At 36.5% G+C, this 26,694-nt stretch overlaps 4 protein-coding genes across 10 annotated transcripts; 3 read left to right on the top strand and 1 right to left on the bottom strand.

The window, feature by feature from the left end:
• Nucleotides 1-1,576: 1,576 nt before the first annotated feature.
• Nucleotides 1,577-5,452, top strand: LOC117617558 (probable protein phosphatase 2C 76). 2 transcript variants are annotated; one of them, XM_034346981.1, is made up of 9 exons: nucleotides 1,577-1,895; nucleotides 2,277-2,560; nucleotides 2,738-2,865; nucleotides 3,409-3,507; nucleotides 3,769-3,927; nucleotides 4,118-4,204; nucleotides 4,477-4,568; nucleotides 4,868-4,942; nucleotides 5,181-5,452. In XM_034346981.1, the coding sequence occupies exons 2-9, from the start codon at nucleotides 2,313-2,315 to the stop codon at nucleotides 5,337-5,339; spliced, it is 1,047 nt and encodes a 348-aa protein (XP_034202872.1). In that variant the 5' UTR covers nucleotides 1,577-1,895; nucleotides 2,277-2,312; the 3' UTR covers nucleotides 5,340-5,452. The 2 variants fall into 2 exon arrangements, 1 of the variants encoding a protein (XP_034202872.1); XR_004584354.1 differs by having other exon boundaries at nucleotides 1,588-1,895; nucleotides 4,868-5,064; nucleotides 5,181-5,296.
• A 266-nt stretch (nucleotides 5,453-5,718) lies between these two features.
• On the bottom strand, nucleotides 5,719-10,332 carry LOC117617555. 4 transcript variants are annotated; one of them, XM_034346978.1, is made up of 9 exons: nucleotides 10,103-10,332; nucleotides 9,376-9,500; nucleotides 8,815-8,946; nucleotides 8,604-8,709; nucleotides 7,673-7,855; nucleotides 6,982-7,137; nucleotides 6,352-6,690; nucleotides 6,099-6,188; nucleotides 5,719-6,014 (listed from the first exon to the last, which is right to left on the bottom strand). In XM_034346978.1, exons 2-9 carry the CDS (start codon nucleotides 9,388-9,390, stop codon nucleotides 5,962-5,964), a joined length of 1,074 nt encoding a protein of 357 aa, XP_034202869.1. In that variant the 5' UTR covers nucleotides 9,391-9,500; nucleotides 10,103-10,332; the 3' UTR covers nucleotides 5,719-5,961. The 4 variants fall into 4 exon arrangements, with proteins under 4 accessions (XP_034202869.1, XP_034202868.1, XP_034202871.1 ...); XM_034346977.1 differs by having other exon boundaries at nucleotides 9,376-9,495; XM_034346980.1 differs by having other exon boundaries at nucleotides 6,352-6,653; nucleotides 6,975-7,137; nucleotides 9,376-9,495; nucleotides 10,103-10,328.
• Nucleotides 10,333-11,112: 780 nt separating this feature from the next.
• Nucleotides 11,113-15,084, top strand: LOC117619131. 3 transcript variants are annotated; one of them, XM_034348996.1, is made up of 2 exons: nucleotides 11,113-11,249; nucleotides 12,296-15,084. In XM_034348996.1, exon 2 carries the CDS (start codon nucleotides 12,389-12,391, stop codon nucleotides 14,648-14,650), a length of 2,262 nt encoding a protein of 753 aa, XP_034204887.1. In that variant the 5' UTR covers nucleotides 11,113-11,249; nucleotides 12,296-12,388; the 3' UTR covers nucleotides 14,651-15,084. The 3 variants fall into 3 exon arrangements, with proteins under 3 accessions (XP_034204887.1, XP_034204885.1, XP_034204886.1); XM_034348994.1 differs by having other exon boundaries at nucleotides 11,113-11,255; XM_034348995.1 differs by having other exon boundaries at nucleotides 11,113-11,442.
• Nucleotides 15,085-17,092: 2,008 nt separating this feature from the next.
• Nucleotides 17,093-22,356, top strand: LOC117618774 (probable trehalose-phosphate phosphatase 4). The gene is made up of 9 exons (XM_034348501.1): nucleotides 17,093-17,211; nucleotides 20,019-20,303; nucleotides 20,417-20,557; nucleotides 20,657-20,728; nucleotides 20,840-20,965; nucleotides 21,074-21,127; nucleotides 21,206-21,307; nucleotides 21,453-21,671; nucleotides 21,752-22,356. Exons 2-9 carry the CDS (start codon nucleotides 20,088-20,090, stop codon nucleotides 21,953-21,955), a joined length of 1,134 nt encoding a protein of 377 aa, XP_034204392.1. The 5' UTR covers nucleotides 17,093-17,211; nucleotides 20,019-20,087; the 3' UTR covers nucleotides 21,956-22,356.
• The last annotated feature ends 4,338 nt before the right edge of the window (nucleotides 22,357-26,694 follow it).

Here is a 26,694-nt window from a genome sequence, read left to right as displayed (position 1 = left end):
AGTAGCAAGGTTCCTGTTCCTGCTTGTGGTTGAGCCGGTAAGGCTACTTCGTTAGACCAATGATTGAGCCCGAATGTGTAGAGAAACTCGCCTAATACTCAACGACCCTGTTTTTGTACTAGTTGTTTGTTCTCATATCAATAAAATACTATCGCCTTTTTCTCCCAACAAAAAAAAAAGAAAAAGAAAAAAGATGTGATTTTAATTGGGAAGGAGAAAGAGATCATACATGGAGGGGGGGGAGTGGCAATTTTTCTTTTTTAATTTTAGTTTTCTAAGTTTTTAGATTTTAAATGTTAAAACCATATTTTTAAAGTAATTTTTTATTTAGACCCACTTGGCATTATCTCATTGGATATGTGGGGCACCATATATGTGCCACGTCATCAATTTTACAGAAATTTTGACAGAACCTAAACGGCAAGACCAAATTAATGTGTGAGGTGTAACATAAATGACCAATAATGCCCAAAAAAAAAACACAAAAGACCAAAGTTGATAATTTCACAAACCTCAAGAACCATTTGAGATAAAAGCTCTTTATTTAACAAATGCACAAGTTATAATTTAACCGTAATGATACTTGAATTTATTCTTGAGTTTTATAGTCAAAGATGAGAGAGAGAGAGAGAGAGAGAGAGAGCTAGCATAAGTTTAGAAAAAAAAAAAACTAAACTAAACTAAAATTTATATGTTAATTTTGATGTTGTTATATTTTAAGTCGTTATATTATTATAAGGGCTTAGATGAAGCGAAATGCGGAGAAATATGTGGACTTTAAATACAGAGGCTCATAATCCCTAGTCTAGCATATATGAATAGGATTCTATTTTCCTATAAAATCAATGATTAGATGGAAATTATGTGTGGGTTGTGACTTGTTTTTGGTTGGAGAAAGCAATTTTTTGAACATTTTATACGTCCCAATATGATGCCATTGCAGCGTTTAGCGAAAAAACTTACATGTTTAGGTTGTGAATGCACTCTATCTCACATTATGACATGTGATCCATCCATAATCAACACATGATTTTCAAGTAAATTAAGATATAAGAGCATCTACAACCATTCTCTCTATTTTTTAGTTAAAATTTAATGAAAAATATATATAAGCTATTTTAGGAGCTCTCTATAAAATTTTAATTTCTATCATACTCTCCAATTTAGAGAGTTATAAATGCTATAACTTTTTTTTAATTGGTTCATTTATATTAAAAAATAGTTTGCATTAATTAAAAGATTAAAATACTCATAGTTTAGGTGAATAGTGAGCATGATTGGAGTTGTATTTTTCCAATTCTCTCCTAAAATTTGTCTAAGAAAGTGGTTTAGAGAGTCCATTATAGACGCTCTAACCCCAATTATAGGCAGAAGCATCAAATTAAGAAAAATCTTATGTGCAGTAAGATTACCAAAACGACCCCAACCTCGAATGGCCTACCCTTTTAAACGCAGAGATGAGGAACACGCGGCATCTACCATTAGCGGTCTAAAAAACTATTGTGAACGCGGGTTCACCGTATAATTGCTAAAGTGGATGCATGAAAAGCGCCACGTTGCCATCTCTCTTCGGTGGCAAGGTCTCTCTCTCTCTCTCTCTCTCTCTCAACTTTCGCTTAGTGTCTCACTGTATTTATCCACCTCTTGAATCTCACCCAGTCTCTCTATCTCTAGGGTTTCAGATGCTATCAGGTTTTGGAGTGAGAAAAGTGTATCTTGTACATATATGCATGTACGTATGGCGCTGATTGGATTACGCTATTAGATTCGGATCCTCCACTTGCTTCAACCCGAACCGTTTCGTTTGAGCCCGGTATACTCTATCCGATCCGATCGGACTCTTTTCGGAGCTCAAACACGAAGATTTCCAGCGACAATTTTGCTATCAAATTCAAGTATTTTTCGTTAATTTCATCGCAAAATTTGATCTGATTTAGCTCTTGATCTGGTTTTCTTTGCCTGTGTGGATGCGTATTTGTTTTGCTGCCTGTAAACTTATCAATTTTTCCTGTTTGATTTTGTGAGACGCTGAGGAAAGTAATAAAAACAGGAAATGTGTTTGTATGTTTCATCATTTTGTTGATTGCTTCTTAGATAAACTTTACCTCAATGATGCTTAGGTGGTTATATACTTGTAGCAGACTCAATTTACTGGAATTTTATTTGTAAGAAGTTATTTTTGTGTGTGGACAATTTGCAAAGAAAAGGGATCATTTTGAGTTACATTGGTATCTTTTAGTGATTTTCGTGTTTTTTTGCTGGGCAATTATTTACAGAAGATTTGGCACCGAAAGCCAGACGGGTCTATTTAGATGATATGCAAAATTTGCATAAGGAGTGTGATTTCTCAAGCTGGCCATATAGTAACGTTCACAAAAGCAAGGGTGCATTTGAACAATTTTGAGAGAGTTCGCAAGTGTGCCAATCCGTGGAACCGAGCATTTAGGACGAGTTTAAGGATGATGGTTGATGCAGGTGAGATGGAAAAACGGGGCTCCATTCTTGATGTGCTGCCAGACAAAAATGAAGATGGTGAATATACCAGCGGGGGTTTGAAAAGGTTTATATGGATTCTCCTTATTTGTTCCTTTTCTATTAGGGGAAATATATGGGCAAAATCAATATTCTTATTGAGCTATAAGTAGAAGCATTTTGATACTGAATGATCTAACTAGTAGTAGGTTTGAAAGAAATACGATTTGGATTAACTTCGTGTTCCTTTTTGTCTCATTCACAGTGAAGGCGGAAAACTGAGTTGCGGCTATTCAAGTTTCAGGGGAAAAAGAGCAACCATGGAGGATTTTTATGACATTAAAATGTCCAAAATCGATGGGCAAACAGTCTGCCTGTTTGGAATATTCGATGGTTAGATTCTCCTTATCATCTTTATCTTAGAGAAAGGGAAAATTTATGATTACTTTAGTATAATGCTCCATGTCATTCCTTAGAAGGTGTGTGAAATGGTATCCAGAGTGTGTGGACATGTGGAATGAACTTTGGTTTTTTATTTTATTTTTTATAACATAGTTGCAACCATTTAGTGGCTGAGCCCTTGGGAAATTGCAGTGGCAAAAGGTGAGCGAATCTGATAATGGTTGCTACTTTAGATGCCACGCATGGTAATTGTCCTAAGAAATGAAATAATAAAAGCTTTTTATTATTTGTCATTTTATTATTTGTCAACCACAAGAAAAAAATCATTTTATTATTTCAATCATGGAGTAGGTTGATATTACTTGCATATTTCTGAGGGTTATGAACTTATGCTAAACAAGTTCGACCTTATTCCTAGGATCTACTTGTCCTGACGCTTCAATCAAATATAAGGATTTGCCTGTTGGATGAAGCAGAAAGTACTTTGCCTATGAGTATGATTCAGGATTTTCTAATTATTGTGTGTCTTTACAGGTCATGGTGGTTCTCGTGCAGCCGAATATTTGAAGGAGCATCTATTTGAGAATCTCGTGAAGCATCCACTATTTATTACAGACACGAAGTTAGCTATTAGTGCGTCCAAGTTCTTTGATGCCTCAAATTTGTGCAGCACTTATAATGAAGCATTAGGGCTATATGATTGTAGCATATCCCCTTTTCTGATGCAGGATCCCATACGGGTGAAAATATTTAACTTCATGTCTTTTAGGACATGAAATGTTTTACGCCTACATTTCATCAAGGTGTGGGATCCTGCATCGAACACTTTTTCAACTTGTGACATGGGTCTGTTTGGTTGTTTGGTTCTATTGGGTAACTTGGGTGAGCTTGCAGGTGAATCGTATCAACAGACGGATGCAGATTTCTTGGCTTCTGAAAGAGATACATACCGTGATGATGGTTCTACTGCTTCAACAGCAGTCTTGGTTGGTAACCATCTATATGTTGCCAACGTTGGAGATTCACGTACAATAATATCAAAGGCAGGAAGAGGTAATAATTGCATTAGGAGTAATTTAAAAGTGGTTAAAATTTTGATAGTGCTTAACTGAACTTGTCATGAAGTATATTGGACATGTTTCCAACTTTGATATGTTGAAAATGTTGTATATAGAATGTTAAGAATTTAAATACTTTGATATGCTGGATTTTTAAACCCTTTTTTTTTCCCGGTTTTTGGCAGCAATTCCTTTATCTGAGGATCACAAACCAAATCGAAGTGATGAGAGGAAGAGAATTGAAAGTGCCGGGGGTGTTGTAATGTGGGCAGGTAAGACTCTCAAGTAAAACCTCTCTAATTGAAGCATGGAAACATCATTTTCTATATGTTGGCTGTCATGATAAATTTATAGAAACAGATAATGTCTTACTCAGGTCTCACTCCCGGTGTGCTCATGTGGTGCACATTCATAATTTGATGTATGAACTTCAAAATTACTGCATCGTTTCAGTCCATCCAAACACAGTTGTAGACCTGCATTTTTCATTCTTTGACTGCAATTCCATAAATTTAGTTCACCTATTTTTGTGTTATGTTCTCAGGCACTTGGAGGGTAGGAGGTGTGCTGGCTATGTCTCGGGCTTTTGGGAACCGCATGTTGAAACAATTTGTTGTCGCAGAACCTGAGATCCAGGTGACCATTGATATTCTTGTGTGATCCTGGCTTAATTACCGAGTATTTGATCTATCCATTCGGTGAATTGGTCTTTTCCTCTATCTTTCTAGTCATGGTGTAGGAGCCAAGTAGCGAATGTGGTGAACAGTAATTTGTTAGCATGTTGTATCCGAGGAGTGTTGTCTTGATTGTATGTGTAAGGAAGGATTATATTGGTTAAGCATATATGTATTCTCTATATATGATGGATGTGCGTAATCCATAGATTGGAAGCTAAAGAAAATAAGTTTTCATTAGTTTTTCTTTTTTCTTTTCAGGACCAAGAGGTGGATGAAGAATTTGAATTTATCGTGCTTGCTAGTGATGGGTTATGGGACGTGGTACCAAATGAGGTAAACCTACCCCACCCTAACCGCTCAATTTTGACACGTACATAGACCCATGCAAGGGCGTGCACCTGTCCAGTCATGCTCAGACTCTCAGATGAGCGAGTTCTGTTTTTGTACATAAACAGGTGTCTTGCCAATTGCCTGTTGCAATGATAAGATCTCGTTCTATTTGCGACTAATTTTTGGGTTTCTGGTTAAATAAACCCCAGCACCCTGCTTATCTATTTATGCCTCGTGTCAGGTTGCTGTTGAAGTGGCCCAAACAGAAGAACAACCTGAGGCAGCAGCTCGAAAGTTAACGGCGGTTGCATTTTGCCGCGGTAGTGCAGACAATATAACATGCATTGTGGTGAAGTTCCACCACGACAAAGCAGAGCCGGCCAGTGAACACCGTGTTTAGAAACTTTATATTGCATGTGTGGATTTATCAACATTTTTTAAGTAATCGATTTTTAAACTTGCACATGCAAGTGGCTGAGTGCTTTATAGAAATGAAAGCAATTTGTTTATTCATCGGTTTTGTTTCCTAATTGCTCTTGTAATGAGAAGATGGGTTTCATTCCGAACCTTCTCCTCCCAAGTCTGTATTTTATGATGCCCTATCTGCTGAGGTATTATCAGTTTGGGTATCCGAGTTTAATAAATTTAATAAATCTAATACGCATAACGATTTGTTCCCAAGGTATTTTTTGGTTGTTTCTATGAACTCTCGCTTCTCGCAAAGTTCTAGCGAGTTTTTGAAAAGATCACAGAATTTGAACGGCGCCCTCATTTGCTTATGCTTGGAAAATTATACCTATCAATTAACATCAAAATTAACATCAATTTTGGTTCTATTTTCTTTGCCGGAACAACTCGAGATTCAAAATTTACATGGAAATCAGATGTTAAATTGCTCAAAGAGTACCATATATTCCTTGAGGATCAGGACTTTGAAGTTGATAGAGCTATCTGATCCTAAACACCAGAGAGGTCCTCCAAATACTTCCACAAGACCTCTCTCACCTTGGCGCATAAGAAGTCTACTCTGATTGAGAGCCTTGACCTGAGCTAGCGTCGGCAAAGAACTCCTCAACTGCCACAATAATGTGCAATACTTATTAGTTTTAGCTGTAGACACATAATATAATATGGAAGGAACCATCTAATTCAATTTTACCCATGTCATTTTGCTCTGGTGAATCAAGAACAACATCCGACTCAGGAGGCAGAAAGGGTGAACCCGAATAGTTACCCAGTGCTCCAAGATCTGTTCACGCAAACAATAAATAAATGAAAAATAACAAGAGCATGCTAACTTCAGTAACAGTCAAATACTGAAAATTTATGCAATAAAACTCTGCCTGGATATAATGGACCACTTCCCATGTTCTTCAAAATAGGATTGTGAATCAATAAAAACTGCATCTTACCTTGCAAGTTTGGCCATTCAGCAGTAGAATCAAAGAGGCCAAAATTCCAAGTAGACTGCCCCGATGATCGAAGGGTCTCCTTAGGCCATCTGGTCCCACCATCTGGTCCAATACCCAACCTTTCTAAATTTGCTAAATGAGAAGTAAATGCAGAGTCAAGCGCTGATGTGTCCACACCTAGCCCTGATATTTCTGATGGAGTGAAAGGAAATTGTCCATTGGATGCCACTGATACAGGACTTGAAAGCATCTCTGTCTTGATACCACTGGCAGGGATGATAGATGGTGCATCAGCTAGGCTTCTGTCCACATCAGTCAACAAGGAGCCAAACAGTAAGGCTATATAAAGAACACATCATAAATGAAGGAAGGGGACTGTGCATGTGTTGGATTGACACACACAAACTTTATCAGATATGGATAACAGCTACCACTGGACATGAAAATCCTTCATTGAAGTTTAAATGAATGCAACAAAACATGCAAATGTTGAACATTAGCAAGAAAATTAGCAGAATAAGATTTTGAATGCGAGATTTCATTAGGAAAAATGTAGCTATCACCATACAAGATAAACCATATGGAAAGTAATGAAAAAAGTGGATATGAGATTGAAGCCTCACTCGTTACCACAGTTTAGTGGCATATGGTGGAAATGTCCTTGAGCAGGGATTCCATTTACCACATGACAACTAGATGTAGTGCCCATGTTACTAATTTGGTGATGACGGTTAGATGGAATTGGAGGCTGCTGCATGATGGGGTACCCCATAGATGAACTGTGAACTGCGCTAAATATAAACAAAAGAGAAATAAAGCATCGCTTTACAATGATATTTTTGGCATATTATTCAATTAGAAATAGCCACCAACATCCAAAGAAATCAACAACAAAACTGAGAAGGATTTTGAATACGAGAAGATACAGACCAGAAAAAAACACTTCATAATCATCGGTTATGAAGTACTTTAAATCAACTGTAGTTAAAAGCAGTCTAATTGAAAACATCTACATCCTTTTATGCCTTTTTCTTTCCCATAGATGAGAACTCATAAAAACAAGAAAACATACGGAGATTAACCTATCATGTACTCAACAAATCAACCAAATGAGGTGTAACCAAATTAAGAGCGAATTCCCCTCAATTATTTTTCTGATTTGAAGTTGTAATTTTCTTTTTTTAACAAAGTTGGAACTCAAAAACTGATCATTGGTATTGAAAGAAAAAAAAAAACGGAATGCAGCCTCTTTTCTTCAATAAGAATTTAGAATGCTAGAGTGTCCCTGGAACAATCAGGAAGTTCTATAAGAAGGAAATACCAGGAATGTAATGCATTCCATTTTGCATACGAGGCAATGGAACCTCTGGAGGGACTTGGTCTTTCATCAGATGGTATTGTTGCTCTAGCAAACTGTTATACAGAACAATTTGATTTTTCAGCTTTAGCCTTATGTAGTAGGCCTTGAAAAATTCTGCATTTTCTTCTTCCAATTTCTGCAGTACTAAGTTAACAAAAAAAAAAACAAAAAAGAGGCCCATTAGAGCAGTTGGAAAAAAGATCATGATAATAAAATGTGCTCCAATTTCTGGTTTCATTGACCAAAAACAACATATGTGATTTTTCCTACCAACCTTTGGTCACGTGGTAGGATGCAGTACTTTCCTTATAATTAGCAGAATGGTGAACAACATGCCATCTATTAAGTGGAATGAATTGGAAAAAAGAAATTACAGGAAAACTACCAAAAATGACCCCAGATAGCTAAAATGATATGTTCGCAAGAACACATATCTGAATAATGCAGTGGGGATAACAGTTAACTGGCTTCTCAATCAAATTTAGCTGTTCAAACTAAATACCTACGAGTTTCAGGTCAAATGAGTGAATGGCCTCCATTCCATGAAGAGATGAAATGAGAAGTTCTAAATCCAAAATCAAATAATAATGTCACTGTTATTATTGTAAAGACAATTCAAATCTGATGAATATCAACTATCGTGATTAGCTTTGAAACCAAGTTTATGGATTAACCTAAGGAACATCAAAGATTTTGAACTAGCAGCAATATAACTACAACGTCAAACTCTTCCTTGGCACCATTGACTAATGATACTTATGATGCATTGGGAACAATGAAAAATTATGAAGATGTCAAAGAAAAGGCAGAGGTCAGAGGTAGGCTTTATTCCCATGTATCCAGAGGAAAAAAAAAAACGTAGGAAATTATGTGGAATAATATAGTGGCATACCCAAGCTCGTGAAGCCAGGCTCAATCCTAGCACGATCTAAGAGGGTATTGATGACTTCATTTCTGTTCATATACAACTGCAAACACCTCTCAATCAAATTCTGGACCTGCAACATTCATTATTGTACCAAAGCAAAATAATTTAATTAAGTTTCATCCTTTGAACAAATCATACTCAAGCTCAAACAGATATAAGTTAGAAAATGTCTTACAACTTCAATATCTTCACGTGTGATTTTTCTGCTCTTGTTGCTTGGAACCTCGGTGATGCTATTCTGTTGGTCACTCTGGGGGTCATTTGATATTTTCTTTGAGAACTGCTTTTCTGTTGACTTCTGTGGATCCTGTGAAATTCCTTTCAATTGGTGATATAAAGCCCAAAAAAGCAAACAAGACTTATGAAATAGATGTATTGCATTCAACTCATGACGTTAGCTAGAAGGAGGGGGTAAACAAATCAGTCATATGGCAAATGTCATGGCTAAATTTTTCCCCTTCTTTTGATACGTAGGCCAAAATAGAAATCACTTGTGAAAACAAACAACCAAGAGCTCTGCATACAATAACACTGGCTTATCAACATGAAAAAAGAAACCAAAACAACTTCTCCCAACTTTTTTCAATGTGAGTAACTTAAGGATCCTTGTAAGAATGTCCTACTCATCCTGGTGGCCGTGGTACCATAAAGAAACTCAGGTGCTATCATTGTCTACCGCATTAACAAAGTCTCCTATGACTCACAGATTGCAAAGATAATTAAATTATGCTAAAACCTGAACCATCTTCATTTCACTTCAATGCATGTAAACTGTGCCCTTTTGTTTGATTAGAGATCTTCCCTTCAGCTTTCTTGGATGGCTAATTCAGAGAGTCCAATATAAACGAATGATGACCTGAACTATCAGAAAATGAGTACAAAAGAGGATTAAGCAACAGGAATAGCATGTTGTTCAAGCGTTTGGAAGCCAAAAATAATTTTCAAACACACTTTTTCAACTAAGCCTAGTATGCCACAAAAGAAAAGAGCATAATTTCACCAGTTCTACTCATCCATTATCTAAAATAACTATTTTGTTTTTCGGCTGCTGAATAACTAAAAAGAACAAGAAAAATCAACCAACTGCATTAGGCGCATATAAAACTTACAATTCCTTCTCTTTTTCCCATTTATTCTTGGCACCTAAATAGAACATAAACCTCAGAAACCAAAAGCCAGTGATCACTTCGCCTTGACCCTTTCTTTCGTTACCAATAAAACCCCCCACGGAAAAGAAATAAAAAATAAAAAATAACATCTTGCACCCAAAGCCAATCTTGAAGCTAATTTTCTTCCTTTCTTTCCATCATTTCTTAGCAACCAAACATGACACCAAGATATCATTAAGAATTTTGAAAAGATAGCTCAAACGAAGTATCTTGAAGCAGTAACAAACAGAGTAATAACACAGAAACCACTTAAAAGTAGGGGGGTGGGGGAGAAAGAGAAGGTTTTTGAATTACCATAAAACTAAAGGCTTTGAAGGATTGCTAGGGTTTCCGGAGCTAACAAGAAGCCAGGGTTTAATGAAACGATGGTGGCTTAGCGGAAGAAATTTAAAACCAAGTGGGAAAAAGAGTGAAATTTGTAGGTATCGCTCAGTCTCAGGTATTTGTAGTTTTTGTATTTTTATAGGGGTGAAATACTTCTGTAAGCTGCTGTTGAACGTTGTACACTGCTTGTGACTGGGGATGTTCATTTTTTTTTTGTTACAATTCTTATTCTACTTCTGTGATGCGCTTATAATATATACATCTCAAGTTCTATAAAAAAAGTTAATACTAATAATAATATATCTCAAGTTCTCAACATCAATATTTTATGAATATATAAGTTTTAACACATTATTTTTGTCAATATTGAAAATTCAATATTTTGACTCTTCATATCATACATATATAGGTACATGTGACTTTTACACTCATATTAATTGCCTTGAAATTTCACTATAAATAATAATAAAGCATATTAGAAAATATAATTTGTTTTGCCCTACTATTACATATAAAATACTATGTGTACCCTCATTGCATTTAAAAATGTTACAAACTTTAGAATTAAGGATGATATGGTAGTCACGTATTTTATTAGTTCAATCAACTACGTAAAATTCAAGATTGTTTTGTTTTTGATGTTTGTAATACGGGTATGGCGCTAAGTCCCCTCCGTTTCTTTTGGTATATCAATAAAATTTATCTCGTATCATTGAGATTCTCTCTAAACAATCCAATTATCAAACACATATCTAACTTTATATATATTTTTTATAGATCTACGAAAGAGTGATTTAAATTTGGAATTTCTCTTAATTTGTTATTTTTAATTTCCTTACATAGCATACGCAGTCCAACTAAGATAAGTGTAAACCTAATCCCAAGTTAAAATTTAACCCTAGTTAATCTTTTTTGGGTTGAAATCAGACCAATATATATACAAACAATACTAGAGGCACCAAACCCATTCTTACTTTCTCCCTAATTTTCAATTTTTAAGTCGAGCAATTAAGAATTTTCTCATGTCCCTTTAGGGGCCTTTGCCTAATAGGTCAGTGTACCTGGTGACGGTCCTCTCAGATTCAAATTCAAGTCAGACTTCTCTTTGTTGTATGCGGTGGGGGTAATCACTATTTCTCTTTAATTCAGTTTTGCTTAGAAAGTCGCTTGCTTTTCTGGTTTTTTGTTGTTGCTCAATTTCGTGAAATGCCACAAAGATAGGGTTTGTATTTTGAAGTACTGAATTCCAGAACTTTCCGACCCAAAAAAGTTCAGAAGTTCAGACGGTTGTTGGTACTGAAACTTGACCGGTAAACCCTCTGCTTCTGTGAAGCCACATCAAACTTCTTGTTATAAAATTAAAAACTTTGAGTCTACCCAGTTGATAAATTCTTATAATTATTCTCTTGGGCCTTTCGCCTTCTTGTGGTTTTGGGATTATGTTGAAGGGTTTATTATAAAATGATGGCTTTTGATTCGTTGCATTTTGTGGCCATGTCTCTCTGTGAGATATGCCTTCGTAAAATATTACTATAAGAAATGTGCATTCGTTGAAGCTAGTTAATGTATTTTTTGTCTTTTTCCCTGTTTGTCATTGTATTTATCACAGTATCACGGCATAAATTATCTGGTAATAAGGTTTTAATAATGTCTTATGGCTTGAACTTCAAGCAGTACACAAGTTGCTTAGATTAGATCTGTTGAGAAGTGTGGGGGAAATGTTGTGTTAGGGAGTACTACTGTTGTAGGTCCAAGTGTCTTGATGAAAACGCATGTTTATCCTTTGTAATGAAGTGGAACCTTTTGTTCCGTTACAAGGGGAAGTGTGTGGCTCAAGTGGAAAGGGAGGCATTTTGGAGGAGAATTGAGCTCCACAAATCTTATAATTTGCTGTTCTGTTTCCATCATCTTAAGAATCTCTGGTAGTTTTGAAGCTAATTTGGCCCATCATCTATTTCTGCCTATAAAAGTGACATATTATTGTTCTGTGTTGCCGGGGGAGGGTTCAAAAACTCGGTGTTCAAATGATGCTTTTTATTATTATATGAATGTCTTGTTTCTGCATTGAATTTCTGGTTTTTAACATAATTGTCTTGGGCAATGTTTTGTTATTGATCTAGTTACAGAATTTGAGGCGATCTATTTGTTTTCTCTTTGGATCAGGTACTTAACATCTGTAGGCATGACCACTTTCTTGTAGTATGCTTACTATTCCAGTCAAGTAAGGAAGAACTGAGACTCTTACTTAAGGAAAATATGGAGTGCAATAAAGATGATGCAGTCAGGGCTAAGGCACTTGCTGAGAGGAAGTTTATAGAAAAAAATTATGCTATTTCCAAGAAGTTTGCCTCGAAGGCTCACAATTTATATCCTGAGCTTGAGGGTCTCTCCCAAATGTTGACAATACTGGATGTTTACGTCGCTGCAGAGAATAAAATTAATGGGGAAGTGGATTGGTATGGAATACTTAGTGTTACTCCTTTTGCGGATCATGAGATGATTAGGAAACAGTATAGGAAATTGGCTCTGATGCTTCATCCTGATAAAAACAAGACTCTTGGTGCAGAAGGCGCATTTAAGTTGGTTTCAGAGGCGTGGAGTTTTTTATCAGACGAGTCTAAGAGACTAGCATATAACCACAAGAGAGGTTTTCAACATGAAGTTCTATCCCGTACTAGGGGTCATTCAGTGCAACCCAGTGCAAATACCTTTCAAAATGTTATGAATAGTGCCACCTCAAATGCTAGGGCGCAGCGTGGTCCTACCCTGTCACCTTCATATGGAAACACCGCTACTTTTTGGACTTTTTGCAATCGGTGCCAAACACATTATCAGTATCTCAGGATTTATCTAAATCACGTTCTAGTCTGCCCTAATTGTCAGAAGACTTTCATGGCTATAGAACAAGCTCCACCTCCGAGTGTTTTCAAGTCATCCAGTACCTCTTCTTCCCAGCAGCATCAGAATTCAAGACACCATGCAGCTGGTGGTAACTCATTTAGTTCTGGAAGAAACTGCACTGTACCTCAAAATTTGGGAGCTGGGGGATCTTTAGGTCCTAATTCGTTCAATAAGACAAACTTCAAACAGGGCTTTTTCTCCAAAATGAATGGTGTGGGTAGCCCGGTTGCATCAGGTCATGCTGCTGCTCCAGCTGTGAGTGCGGCCCAACAGGCGAGTGAGAAAATGAAGAGAGACCAAGAGCGGAGACAATCAATCGCTGAATGGGAGAGGAGTAAAAATTTGATGGGAAATCCTTCTTTGAAAAAGAAAAGAATGGATGATAAACATTTGAATGGATATCAAGGAGGCATGGCTAATCAAATGTCCAAGGGAAGTGATGGTGCTGACTTGGGAGGTGTATCTGAATTAAGTACAGGTAATGTTGGAACAAAAAGAATTTATGGTTTATCTAGTACATACGATAGGCTTAATGTCGCAAGAGAGTTGCCATATCCTGAAATGAAAAAAATTCTGATTTGGAAGGCACGAACTGAAATTTGCAAGATGCTCAACGGGCAGAGCTCAGCAACTAAAGCAGAGAGGGCAAACAAAGAGCAAGAGCAAGAGAAGGTGAAAGTAAATAAGAAACAGAAGACTGTGGTAAATGTTGACACAGCAAAAAAGAGTGGTACTGGTGAAGAGGCAACGGCACCAGTGTCAATCAATGTGCCAGATCCTGATTTTCATAATTTTGACTTGGATCGAACTGAAAGGTCCTTTGGAGATGACCAAGTCTGGGCTGCATATGATGATGATGGGATGCCTCGTTATTATGCTCGAATTCACAAGCTGATTTCCTTGAAGCCATTTAAGATGCGGATTAGTTGGCTTAACTCAAGAAGCAACAGTGAATTGGGTCCGATGGACTGGGTGCGTGCTGGTTTTACTAAAACCTGCGGGGATTTCAGGCCTGGCAGACATGAAATTTATGACACTTTAAATTCTTTCTCAAACAAGGTTAGTTGGACAAAAAGCACACGAGGGGTGATTCGCATATTTCCTACGAGGAGTGAAGTTTGGGCACTATATACAAATTGGTCGCTGGATTGGAATCAGCACACCCCTGATGCAGTGATACACAAATATGACATGGTGGAAGTGCTGGATGATTTTGCTGAGGAACGCGGTGTGTGTGTTGTTCCTCTATGTAAGGTTGCTGGTTTTAAAACAGTGTTCCGTAAGCACATGGACCCCAAGGAAGTGAGGTGGATTCCTAAAGAAGAGATGTTCCGTTTCTCTCATCAGGTCCCTAGTCATTTGCTTACAGGTGAAGAAGCACCCAATGCTCCAAAGGGTTGTTGGGAATTGGATCCAGCAGCTACCCCTTCTGAACTCCTTCAGGTGATAACAGAAGCTGATGAGGCACCAATGGCAGAGAATGGTGGGAAAACAAAGGAAGGGATATTTCAAAGTGCCTCAGCAAGAGAAGTAGATGGAGGGATGGAGAAAGAAATGTTTCAGGAAGTGGTGCATACCAAGTTAGCCAAGGAAACTAATGCTATAACCCACCAGTAAATTGTGGACATTGCTGAAGATAATACCCCATCATCCAGATAGGTTGTGCATTATGTTTTGCTAACCCTTTTTGTTTTTGCTTAGCCTGTTGCAAGTGTACATGCTTTGTAGCAATTGTCTAGCAGGTGATACATTTTGGGATTTTGTGGAAAGTGAAGAAGGTTCGTGGGTCTCAGCAAAGTTAAACTTTTGTATACTCATGACTGGTCTCGCTGAAGATCAGTTTTATAATATAGCTTTTGAAAAATGAAGGAGATGTTCATGGTTCTTCCTTGGCATCATGTGGATGGATGGTTCAACAGTTACATATTTCATTCTAGAGTAACATTTACTACATGTTTAGTTTTGTGATCCTAAACTAGTTATGATTTGGCAAAGAGGATAATTTCATCTTTCCCTGTTTCTGGGGAAATATCTTTCCTTACACCCAAACATTTTATCGTGTTGCACATTCACATAGCAGATGTTTCTCTTGAAAAGCCCAATACGCGTTGAGCTAAATTATTTGTTCAGGAGACCAAGTTCTGCCAAGCAGAAAAAGACACCTATGCTAGCTACAATAATAGAAGTCTCCTCCAATGCTGCTCTGCTTCTTAAACAAAACGAAAAAGAAAAAGAAAAACCCCAGCCAACCCCATCTAGATGTTGACTGAATGCTGTAGCAGCATATATTCTTTCATCTGCTATTCAAATACATGGTGTACTGAATTCATGGGAACTTATCAATCTTTTAGAACAGAGGACAAAAGCAAGAGAATAAAAAATTAGCTAAAAATAGTGTGTGGTTGTGTCAAGGTGTGTAAGGAAGGAAGGAGACTTTGACTAATTATTATTACTGCGTTACAACTTACATGCAAGAGTCAACACGAAGGAGTTTGAGTGCCCTGCATGAGACGGGGAATCTTTATATTATTAGGACCAATTTAATTGTGGGTTGATTTTCATCAGCATGTGGCTCGAACACCATGCAATACGCGCAATTTGAGAAACATAAAGTCTAAGGAAGTTTCATACGAAAATTCCACCATGTGTTGCAGGTTTCAAATTCAAAGAACTTTGCTTATATTCTCTTCCCTTCTAGAACAAGATATAAATGAGGAGGAGGCAAGCCACTGATCAACAGTTTGCAAAGTACATTCTGGTTTCTTTGCAAATCAAATCAAATCTATTAGGTCAGTCAGTCTACTACTGTGACAGACACTATGGGCTGTTTCTGTAATTATCTATATGGATACTGATTTATTAACAATTTTCTCTGTTTAATTCTGGTGTCGACATTGAACAAACCACCACGGTGAATGCCAAAATTAATCTTCTAAATTATGCATACATATATTTATCATGAATATATATTTTTTTAAAAAGAATCATATATGCATCATGAATATTAATTAATTAATCAATGTGCATGCATTTGATTTCAATTGATTGCCATCTCAGTTGTTTGAGTCTGGTCTGGATCAATATTTGTTGTACATATTCCACGGACACGGACACGGACGAGCTAGGCAACTACTAGGGGAGAGAGAGAGAGAGAGAGAGATGGGTTTTTGTTGTTTGGGATTTCCATGACCACCATGAGCATGACTTGTTGCTGGTAAAAAAAGACTTGAACTTTCTGAAAGTCGCTAGTTCACACATAGAAGTTAGACCACATGGTCATGGCGGTGACATTAATCATTAATGCACCAATCAATCAAGACAATGATTACCGCTTTAGAAATTATGGCGAGCAATGGCACTTTATTATCACATTTTATTAAAAGGAATGTTCATTTCTATATATATATACACAATGAATATGATTCATTCATTAATTAAGTTTTACCAAAAAAGAAAAGATTACTATTGATTTTTCTTTTTATATTTGTGTGTATGCCATTGCTAGCTAGTCTTGTTCATTTCTATACGCGTCTAAACAAATAAGCCTTATCTCTATAATCTACCTCGTGATTTTTCTTTTATTTCTTTGTAAATAAAGGACTTTATTGAGTAAAAATTTAACATTAATAACTTACTGATCTTGGTAGCTTTCGGAACCAAATAGGAACATGAGCTAATAAGTAACGATCATCTAAATTACCTAAATTAAATGATCGTTTAAACTTGGTTGCAAAGAAACACTCTCATTATACCCTGACTAATTGACCAAATTCAAATATGTAATTTTTTACTAAAAGAAAAGAAAAAGATGTAATGGAAGGACAGTCATAGCAATAAAATAAAAAACAAATTGGGCCTGTTTTGGTCCATTCAGGTAATTTGTTTTTGTTTGAGTAACTTGTGAAAAGATGTAATGCGATGGGAGACTTGTTAACCCATGTATGGCATGTGGCAAACATCCAGGTCTCCTTACAATTAAACCACTTCCTTCTCTCCCTCTATAAATTAAAACCCCCTCCTCCCTCACTTTTCCTCTCCCTCTCTCTCTCTCTCTCAAAATCTCTCACGTTAGTCCTTCAAGTTTCAACTCTCTCTCTCTCTCTCTCTCCAGCTTTCCCAACTCTTTTTATTTCTTCACTAAGCGTCAAGGCAGGCAGCCACGTCCAATCCATTTTCTGGTGAGTTCCCTTTTTGTTTTGCTTACATTTCCACTACTTTAATTTCATTACATATTTTAGATTGCACCAAATTTGTATTCAATCTCCTTTATTTTTGTGCTCTTTAATGAAAATATTTCTTACCAAATTCATTATTGCATGTTTGTGCTTTTGCTGCTATGTCAACACAATCTCCTCCTGCACTTTCTTTCTTTTCCCGAATTTTTTTTCTGCTTAATAAATTAATTAGTTATTAAATAAAAAATATTCGGCTTTTACGGGTTTTTAACTCAGCGAGCGAAACGAGAAAGCGGTTGGTGGTCGTTCGTTTCATTTGACCTCCTAATTGAATTTATTATTTCCAAACGCGACACATAACAAGGTGACTTTGATTCGCCAGAGTTTGAGCTCGTGTGGGCTCTGTAGGCGGTGCACATGACACTTACGCGCCACTTTTAGTTTGCGTTCATTGTCGACCCACACGTGTCCCGACATGGGCCCACGAGTTGACTGGGCCTCTAGGCCCACTTCACCCAACTATACGTATGAAACTGGGTCACCGTTTCACACAGATCTGGATCACAATCACAACACAACTATCCACCGAGTTGACTGGGCCTCTAGAACCGCAGTTTCGACACGTATACGACGTCGGTGCGGTCTGCCACGTCGACGGTGGACATTCTAAGGTTCACCGACTTTCTGTTAGGGTGGGGGCCCCTTTAGCGAGGCTTTTTGTCCTTTTTCCCATGAAATGACTCTTACCTGAAAAACAGTTAACCTCTGTTGTTTTTTTGTTTTGGTCGACCGATCACGGTTTTTATTGGGGGGTCAATTTCCTGCCTTTGAAATAGTTGCACGGTTTTGTCTATTCATTATAAACAATAGAATAAGGTTGGTCGGTCCATTATCTTTTAATTATTCGACAGTTGCCACAGGCGAAGTTTCTAGTTTGAATGGTAGAATATTTCATTTAAGTTAACCCATTGTTGTGATTATTGTTGTCTTTCCTTTTCCCCTCACTAAAAAACAAGAAAACACAGATAATATGACCTTCACAAAAAGGGTTACTCACAAAGTCATATGAATTGACCAGTGCTTTTTCACTTTAACAACCCTGCTTTTGCTTTTGCTTTTGCTTTTGTCGTCTAAGTATGATTTATGTGATTAAACATTATTATACCCCACTTAATTTCACTTCGTGGTACTTTCTTCGTGGTACCTTTTCCTCTAATCCAAACTGTGCCTCTAGACGTGTCGTGTCTTGTGTACACAAACGAAGCTTCTCCATCACCTACTTCCCCAATCGACACGTTATATTTGTTCTTTTGTACTTTTTTCTATCATATTTATTTTAGTTCCTAACAAACTATTAATTACACTCTTTTTTTTGTTGGTATCCATGGATTTCCCCAAATTTCCAACACTTTGATCTTTCGGTTGAGAAAGTCAAGGGCTCAAGGTTTTTCAAAAAATTGCCATATGGTTTTTTTTTTTAATTTTTTAATTCGTCATGAAAGTTTTAAATGACAGGTCAATTTGTGGATACACGTGTGCCACTGGTATCTGTGGGCTGTTTCCCATTGTTTTAATTTCTGCTGCCATGGAAATTAATGGAGAAGTACAGGTCCAACAACCTCTGTTGCTTGTTTTAACATGGGAGGAGGAGTTGGTCTTGTTTGCAAAAGGAGCGAAGGACTAATTTATGCATGTTCTTTTTAATTATATTCATGCATGCATGTTCTTTTACGTTGGTTGTCTTGTTCTTTAGGGCCATGTATCTTGGTTGGTTCAGGTTGTGTTGCTCTTGAGAGTGAGTAATTGTATTACGATTAGATAAATAAAAATTAGGTTTCAGTTTCATTGATTAGTTGTTTAGTGATCAGTTAGAATGAGGCTAGATGGGTAGTTAGGGTAGGCCCAGAAAAGCCAACCATATGTTTTATAAAATAATTGTTATAATTAAGTTTGACATTGTGGGCCCAGAAAAACAGGTCTGTCGTAGCTAGAGATAGCGATGTCTTTGGCATCTGAATCAGCCTGATTGATGACTCCCCCGAGACAAACCATGGTAGATTTTACATGTAATGTCGAGTCACCAAATCTAATATCCTTCACTAATTAAATGGCGAAGTGGCCTTTGTTCTTGTTTTGTTGTTGCTTCTATCAAGCATTGCTCTCAGAAATATATCTGGAAAAGTACATTATCTCCTTTTGAAAAGAAAAAAGTTGTTTTATCCGAAAACGACCTTAACTTTTGATATTCATCGGATCCTGATTCCTCTGTTTGTTCCATTATGCTTAATTAATTCACTAAAATACTTAATTCTTCAAAGTCTATGGCCAAATCATTTAAGAACACAGTTTTCACCAATTTTACAATCGCAGTTTTATTTTATGTGTGAAAATGACAATTCCTGTTGTTTTAGTGAGTCATATGAAAACAATGATTTCAAAGTTTCAAACATTGAATCTTAGAATGTTTTAGTGAGTCATATACAACATCATGTCATTTGCTATGAACTGCATTAAAAAAAAAAAGGAAAAGAAAAAGCTTTTAATTAGTTGATAAACCGGAGGGGCCAAGGTGGTGTCAAGTCCTGTCATTTGTCCAAAAAAACAAAAAAACAAAAACAAAGGGAGGATAACGTGAATGACTTTGACTTAATAATTTTATCGGAAACTAAGCTAATGGGTTCTGGGCCCAGAAGCAGAGCTAATCAGGTAGACTGGTAAAGTGTTACCGTGGATTTAAACGTTATTTTATTTCTTCTATTTAATAATTGTAAGAATTGATCAAGTTTTTGTTTATCATGACAAACTTGCAGGGAAGGGAAGTTTGATTAATTTGAAGCAGCACAAGGACAAGGTGACAAGGTGACAAGGTGACAAGGGTGATGATCATGACAAACTTTGCAAGGCTGAACCAGGCAATGGGACTCCAAAGATCATCAGCTTCTAGTAAGCAGAAGGTGCAACCCATCACAGAAGTATTAATTAAGAACGACGAGAACAGTGGTGATCTTTCCTTAGCATCGATCACCTCAGACCTGCATGATATTTCTAACCCTAATAAACCTATCCCCTCGGATTTAGCTTATAATTCATGGGTGGTACGTTCTTTTATACTTTCCATAAATTATATAATTTACAAAAAATCATCTTCACATCTTGGACTTGGTTCATCTGTATGACCTTGTTTCTTTCGGGGTTCATAAATGTTTAGGTCGAGCACCCTTCTGCATTAGGCTCATTTGATCGGATGATGAAAGCAGCAAAAGGGAAGAGGATTGTTGTCTTTCTAGACTACGATGGGACCCTTTCACCAATTGTTGATGATCCTGATCGTGCTTTCATGTCTGACGAGGTAATACAGTTTTTGATTTCTCAATCACAACTAGATTTCTACATAATACATATACACACCCAATTAATCCCCCTTTATATTTACAATACGGTACTGCAGATGCGTGCAGCGGTACGGGAAGTTGCCAAGTATTTTCCAACAGCAGTGATCAGTGGAAGGAGTAGAGATAAGGTAATGAAAAAAGTTCATCATCAATAATCAATTATCAATGTGTTGAGCGCAGGGTATTTTTATTATTATTATTTATAATCATTTTAATTTGGTGATGAATTAAATATGCAGGTTAAAGAATTTGTACAGTTAAGTAATGTATATTACGCTGGCAGCCACGGGATGGACATAATGGTCCCTCCAAGGCCACTAAGGCCCTGTGATGCCAACAACAACACCACTGCCATGGATATAAAGGTCAATTGCTCTTCTATTATCTGGGGTACTTCATATTAATATATATATATATATATGGCCTGAATTAATAATGACAAATTAATTAGTATATATGTATTAATCTTGCAGGGCAGTGACGTTCTCTTTCAACCTGCTAAAAGATTTCTTCCTGCAATCCAAGAGGTTAGCTTTCATGTTTTTGCAAGATGAGCCTTATTAGTTTTGAAAAGATTAACTTAATGTGGTTAATTGGCACTGCAGATAAGAACACTGTTGGAGGAAATAACCAGAAAAGTAGAGGGTGCAAGGGTAGAGGACAATAGATTCTGTATCTCTGTACATTTTCGCAAGGTCCGGGAAGAGGTAATATTTACGAATAATCTTTGAAATTCTAATTTCTTTTAGGATTAAGCCAATCACATGAGACATTTTCGCAAGGTCCAGCTAAGCTAATCATCAGTAATTAAGGACTGTTCATTTAATTATATTGATGGGATCCGATCTGCAGGATTATGGGATATTAGAAGAGAAGGTGAAGTCTGTTGTTGGAAAGTATGCGGAATTTCACCTGACGTTGGGTAAAAAGGTGTTGGAAATACGACCATCCATAGAATGGAACAAAGGTCATGCGCTAGAATATTTGCTTGACACTCTAGGCTTCAGCAATTCCAGCGATGTCCTCCCATTGTACATCGGGGACGATCGAACTGATGAAGATGCTTTCAAGGTATAACAAATTAATTTAATTTTCATCCTTAATTAATTATGTGGATAATCAAATAATTAATTAGTTGTATATGCATGCAGGTGATACGAAGTAGAGGACAAGGGTTTCCAATAATTGTGTCTTCAACCCCAAAGGAGGACACCAAAGCTTGTTATTCTTTGCATGACCCATCGGAAGTATTAACTTTCTTGTTAAGGCTCGCCCGGTGGAGAAAAGCCTCTTCTTCAAGCAGGTCACTCGCTCAAATTTGGGGTGTTGGTAGTAACTTACCTAGATCAGTTTAGCTAGCTAGCTCTAGCTAGCTTTTGTGCATAAATAATAATTAAGAATTATTAGGGAAATGAATTAAGGCCAGTATTTGTTATGGCCTTACGGCAGTACCCCCTCTCTCTCTCTCTCTCTCTCTCTCTCTCTCTCTCTCTATATATATATATATATATATATATAGTTAGAGGTTGGTAGGGATGAAGAAGGAAGAAAACGAAAGCATAGAGAGAGTTTCACTGTTATTTTAGTCTGTCAGTGAAACTGGTGCCGCCCATGCATGATGCAGTGCAGCGCATATGCTTTCCAGCTCTTGTTTCTAGCTATATATAGATATTATACATAATGTAAAAGAAAGACAGTTTGTGTATGGTGGCCTGCAATATCAATCATGGAGCTTGCGTAAAGGCCATTTGCTACTTTCGACATTGTTGATGTGGATATGTGATATTTGTTTCATTCAGGTGTAAAATGAGTTGGGCTTGGAGATGTGAAGTCCTTGATTTGAGAGGTTTATTGGGCTTCATAAGCAAGCAAGAAGCAGTGAATATTGAATTGAATCAACAGGAATTTTGCTTTCAAAACCCAAACTCATAACAAGAATACCAGAAAATGAGAAAAGCATATGATTCAATTCCAAGCAGCTCTGTTCTGTTCCGTGTCCAAAGTTTGAAGGTCACGGGCCAAAACCAAAAGGTAGCAAAAGATAAGATTGAATCACAAGATGAGACTTAATTTGAAGGTAGATGGAGAAACGTGATGTAGATCATCTATCCATCTATCTATCTATTCTCAACCACACATCTATTTACTCCACATTTACCTGCAGCTGCATATATATATAAAATTATGTTCCAATATAATATTCAACATTATGAATTAATAATAATGCCAAGATTAATTGTATATGTCCAGATCAACCGAGGGGCTGCTCAATAGTCAACAGTCAACACTCCTCGTCAATGATCAAGTGCCGTGTAGATGAGGATTTGAGTTTGTTTTGTTTCGCCTTTTTACATTTTGGGCTACACAGATCAATCAAGGGATGAAAAAAAAAGCCTTGATTCTTGAAGAAAATGCATGCATGCAATCCGCCACAATTCTCTATGTAGTTTGTGTTTGGTCTGTAGCTGCTAATGAGTCAGTAACCACACACACAACTTATCTAATTTCTTAGAAATTGTCACGGATACATTAATTAATGTTGCTGCAGCCTGCAGCCTTATATCATCTTCTCATCAAGTCATTTTCCACATAACTCGGGTTTCTTTTCTTTATTATAAGGCATCCAACAGTTGTTCTAATGGTATAATTGGATGAATAATGTAAAACTTTTGAACTAATGATCCAATTAATAGTTTGGATTAACTTTATCCGACAAATTAAGCTTCTTTCTTGCACAAATAATTATTGGCTGATTTAAATTGTAGCATCCAAGTTGCCAAGTTTTCTCTGTCGACAAACTTACTTTTGGCTGAGATATTTCTTAAATATTGATGTTGGACAGGTCACAGGGGACCCGACTTAGCAGTCCAAGATCATGAGCCACACCAAACCCTATTTTTCTTTTTCTTTTTCTTTGATGACATATATAAAGGGAGATAAATAAATAAAAAGTGTGCAACTTTTCTAGGGAAAACTGATTTAAGTCAGAAAAGCAAGCTCCTATCCTATATTAAAATTGAGTTGAGTTAGAAAAGGTCTCAGCCTTGCACTTTGCACCAATCGGCATTCATATATAAAATTATTATCTATGTCTTAGTGGGCTGCTGGCAGCTGCCTTGATGGACTTGTGTGACTGCTTAATTATATAATTTATTATTAATTGTCACACTGCATATATATATACCAAGAATTCCTCATTAACAATTTATAATTGGATATTATAAAAATCCAAGAATTGATACTCCACCGTTGTGAGAGTACGGATCACTTCAACCATGGTTGATTTTCATTGGCTGCAGCTACAACATAGCGTGCTCCAATTCATGTTATATATTGTGTACGTAATCTTATATTCCACATTCTTTTTTTGCCTAAAATTAATTAGTTTTGTAAAACTAGCTCTGCCGATAAGCATCTAGATATGTTGGTCACCTTCGTGGAGCTATATATTATATATGCATGTAGAAAAGAGTAATATTTTGTAGACGTGAATTAGGTTAATTAACTAAAACTTATGTGTCCGTTTCTTGTATATATCAAAGGTGGATTCCTCATTCCATTCAAGAATTAATAATATCGCACATAAGTAACGGATCCATGTCATAGCATAATTTGTGTTGCTCAATAGAATCACCAATTAATATTTTTATTATAGGTAGGTAGCCAGTGCCGAGTGAGTCAATATAAATTATTCCTTGCGTTGCTCAATAATTGATGCATCCTTGACAGATGTCGTTTTAGAATTGTTGCTGCATCCTTGCATTGTTGCTGAATCCCGGCAACACTACTAGTGTGGAATTTAGAACCTGACAAGTGTCTCAAGTTAAAGGTAAAAAAGGGTTTGGTCCAACTTTCTCCACAATCACAACCAATATATATATATATATATATATATATATATATATATATATATATATGTTGGCCTAACTAGCTAGCTAGAAAGCAGGAAGGAAGGAGGATACTAACAACATATTTTAAGTTGCTGTGTGTCTGGATACTAAGAACACCATTTTATATAGGATAGGGTTTTGTTTGCACAGGTTGCTCAGACCATATTGGCAACAAGAAGACAGTAATTCCATGAAAATAATGACCATAAATTTATCCCTTTTGCTAAACCTGATTTGGGCATCTTTTAATTTTTTTAATAATTGCAACCGTAGCAACGAACTGCGAACCCCCAACCGCCAACTAATTTCAAAGCATCGCAAATTTCTCTCTCTCTTGATGAATCGTTTTGTTTTACTGCCTTATCATTTTGTGTCAAAGTCATTTTCATACAAAAATTTAAAAATAAGCCTAATTAAGAATGACATGGAGTTCAAAAAGTCAGACGAGGTCGTTTTAGTTTCTACCGACAAAAACAAAAGGCTTGAATTGAAGAGAATAAGCCAGCCAAGAGCCAACCCAATCAATTTTCATATGAACCCCCATGCCAATTTGCCAAATAATAAAACACTGTCGCTTTTTGTTTTTTTTTTTCTTTTCTATATGATCCATAACCCATGACCCATGACCCATGACCCACACTCCAACACTCGACAACTTTTTTCACGTAAATTAAATAGAGAGTTGGCTTTTTTTCTACTATTCTCACGTGCACGTGCATACGATGCAGCTGACCTTCTACGCACACTTCCCCAACCCCGAGTAACGAGAAAGAAAACCTTCCGCATTCTCTTTGTGAGCGCGTCATTGTTACTCTCGAATCTTTGTTTAGAGACATGCTGCCCTCTTTCTTTTGCGCTTTGCCGTTTCCAGACAGACTCCACAGCCCCCGGCCTTTTCAGGTAAGTCTGCGCTGAACGCTACATGAATCCCACGTGCACTTACATCTACAAATTCGGCTTCGCGGGACCGCCATTTTAGAGTGTCTTGCACGCCAGCTACCAAGCGCGTGCAAAAGAGAAGGCCTTCCTTGGGCCCTGCGGGACCCATCTCATTTATTAACAAATAACGATAATGCAGAAGATTCGAGAGCAACTACTTAAATAAATAAAAACACCTCGAAATAATAAAAAAAGTCTTAATAGTGCTCTTAAGCGTACCTTGACTTTCAAGCTTTTCTTTGAGTTTTGATTATTCCAGAAAAGAAAAGGGAGATTCACTATTATACTCAATATGGGGGCCCAAATTATAAAAATACCCTATATAAAATGAACTTTAGAAACACACCCAAAGCCTATTTACAACATAACAAAAAAGCTTTTAACTTTTTATAAATTACAAAACTGCCATCAATTTCTTAAAACAAGCCCAACCTCAAAATCTCATAAAAATACCCAAAGCACTCAATAGGGCATCAAAGTAATTTAATAATTAATATTAAATTCAATAAGGCTAGCTATCATTTTTTGGATTTTTTTTGAGTTTGTTTATAGGAATTCAATTGTGTAGGGTTTATTTATAATATTAGTGCTAGAAATGGGTATATCACTAAATATCTCAAAAGAAAACGCAAAAATAGTTTTCCGAAGTCAAAATTAACTCATCTAACAGTTACTTATTTTGAAACAAACAGAAATTGTGATGTTAAAAACTAAAAAAGAAGATCATGGCTAGTGTTGAGCATGTAGTAATATGTTGTATAATACTATATAAACATTATTCATACAAGGCCAATGAAGCTAAACCAAATAAAAAATATATTATTGGTTTGAAAATAAATAGAAATATAAGTATTAAAATACAAAAGAGAATGTAAAATAGAAAAAAGAGTAGTGGAAAAATCACCACTCTTAATTAATTATAGAATTGAATAGTAAGCATTAATTTAACTTAAGATGAATTGAATTAGGAGAGAGGGGATTGGATTATTGAAACTTAAAATATTATATAAATACTCTTTTGCCTTTCATATTTAGAACATTAACTAACGACAAATCATTAAATTCATAGCACTCCATAATGAACAAGAGAATTGTAACTCAACCGGTCAAGAGCTATGCACGTGTGACCAAATCCCCTCTCTAATCCAAATGGTTGTGTGGATGGTAGGTGTAAATAAAGAAGCAGCGGAGTGACAATTTAGTCAGAAAAAACACAAAACCCGCAGAAACAGACAGGTGAATGGCATGTTCATAGTTATGCTTCA

The sequence above is a fragment of the Prunus dulcis genome, chromosome 2, assembly GCF_902201215.1.
Source record: "Prunus dulcis chromosome 2, ALMONDv2, whole genome shotgun sequence".
In the NCBI taxonomy this organism is placed as follows: domain Eukaryota; kingdom Viridiplantae; phylum Streptophyta; class Magnoliopsida; order Rosales; family Rosaceae; genus Prunus; species Prunus dulcis.
Note: the sequence above shows the minus strand (reverse complement) of the source record. Positions and strands in the feature narration are given on the sequence as shown.

What these genes read in the sequence shown, in the direction of transcription:
- LOC117617558 (XM_034346981.1), top strand. Translation starts at nt 2,313, where the DNA reads ATGATATGCAAAATTTGCATAAGGAGTGTGATTTCTCAAGCTGGCCAT. An exon ending in AGACACGAAGTTAGCTATTA is followed by an intron (nt 3,508 to 3,768) that starts GTGCGTCCAAGT and finishes GTGAGCTTGCAG; the next exon opens with GTGAATCGTATCAACAGACG. An exon ending in TCGCAGAACCTGAGATCCAG is followed by an intron (nt 4,569 to 4,867) that starts GTGACCATTGAT and finishes TTTTCTTTTCAG; the next exon opens with GACCAAGAGGTGGATGAAGA.
- LOC117617555 (XM_034346978.1), bottom strand. An exon ending in CCATATGCCACTAAACTGTG is followed by an intron (nt 6,691 to 6,981) that starts GTAACGAGTGAG and finishes TTCTTTATATAG; the next exon opens with CCTTACTGTTTGGCTCCTTG. An exon ending in TGAATGGCCAAACTTGCAAG is followed by an intron (nt 6,189 to 6,351) that starts GTAAGATGCAGT and finishes TTGCGTGAACAG; the next exon opens with ATCTTGGAGCACTGGGTAAC.
- LOC117619131 (XM_034348996.1), top strand. Translation starts at nt 12,389, where the DNA reads ATGGAGTGCAATAAAGATGATGCAGTCAGGGCTAAGGCACTTGCTGAG.
- LOC117618774 (XM_034348501.1), top strand. Translation starts at nt 20,088, where the DNA reads ATGATCATGACAAACTTTGCAAGGCTGAACCAGGCAATGGGACTCCAA. An exon ending in GTGGAAGGAGTAGAGATAAG is followed by an intron (nt 20,729 to 20,839) that starts GTAATGAAAAAA and finishes TTAAATATGCAG; the next exon opens with GTTAAAGAATTTGTACAGTT. An exon ending in CTGATGAAGATGCTTTCAAG is followed by an intron (nt 21,672 to 21,751) that starts GTATAACAAATT and finishes ATATGCATGCAG; the next exon opens with GTGATACGAAGTAGAGGACA.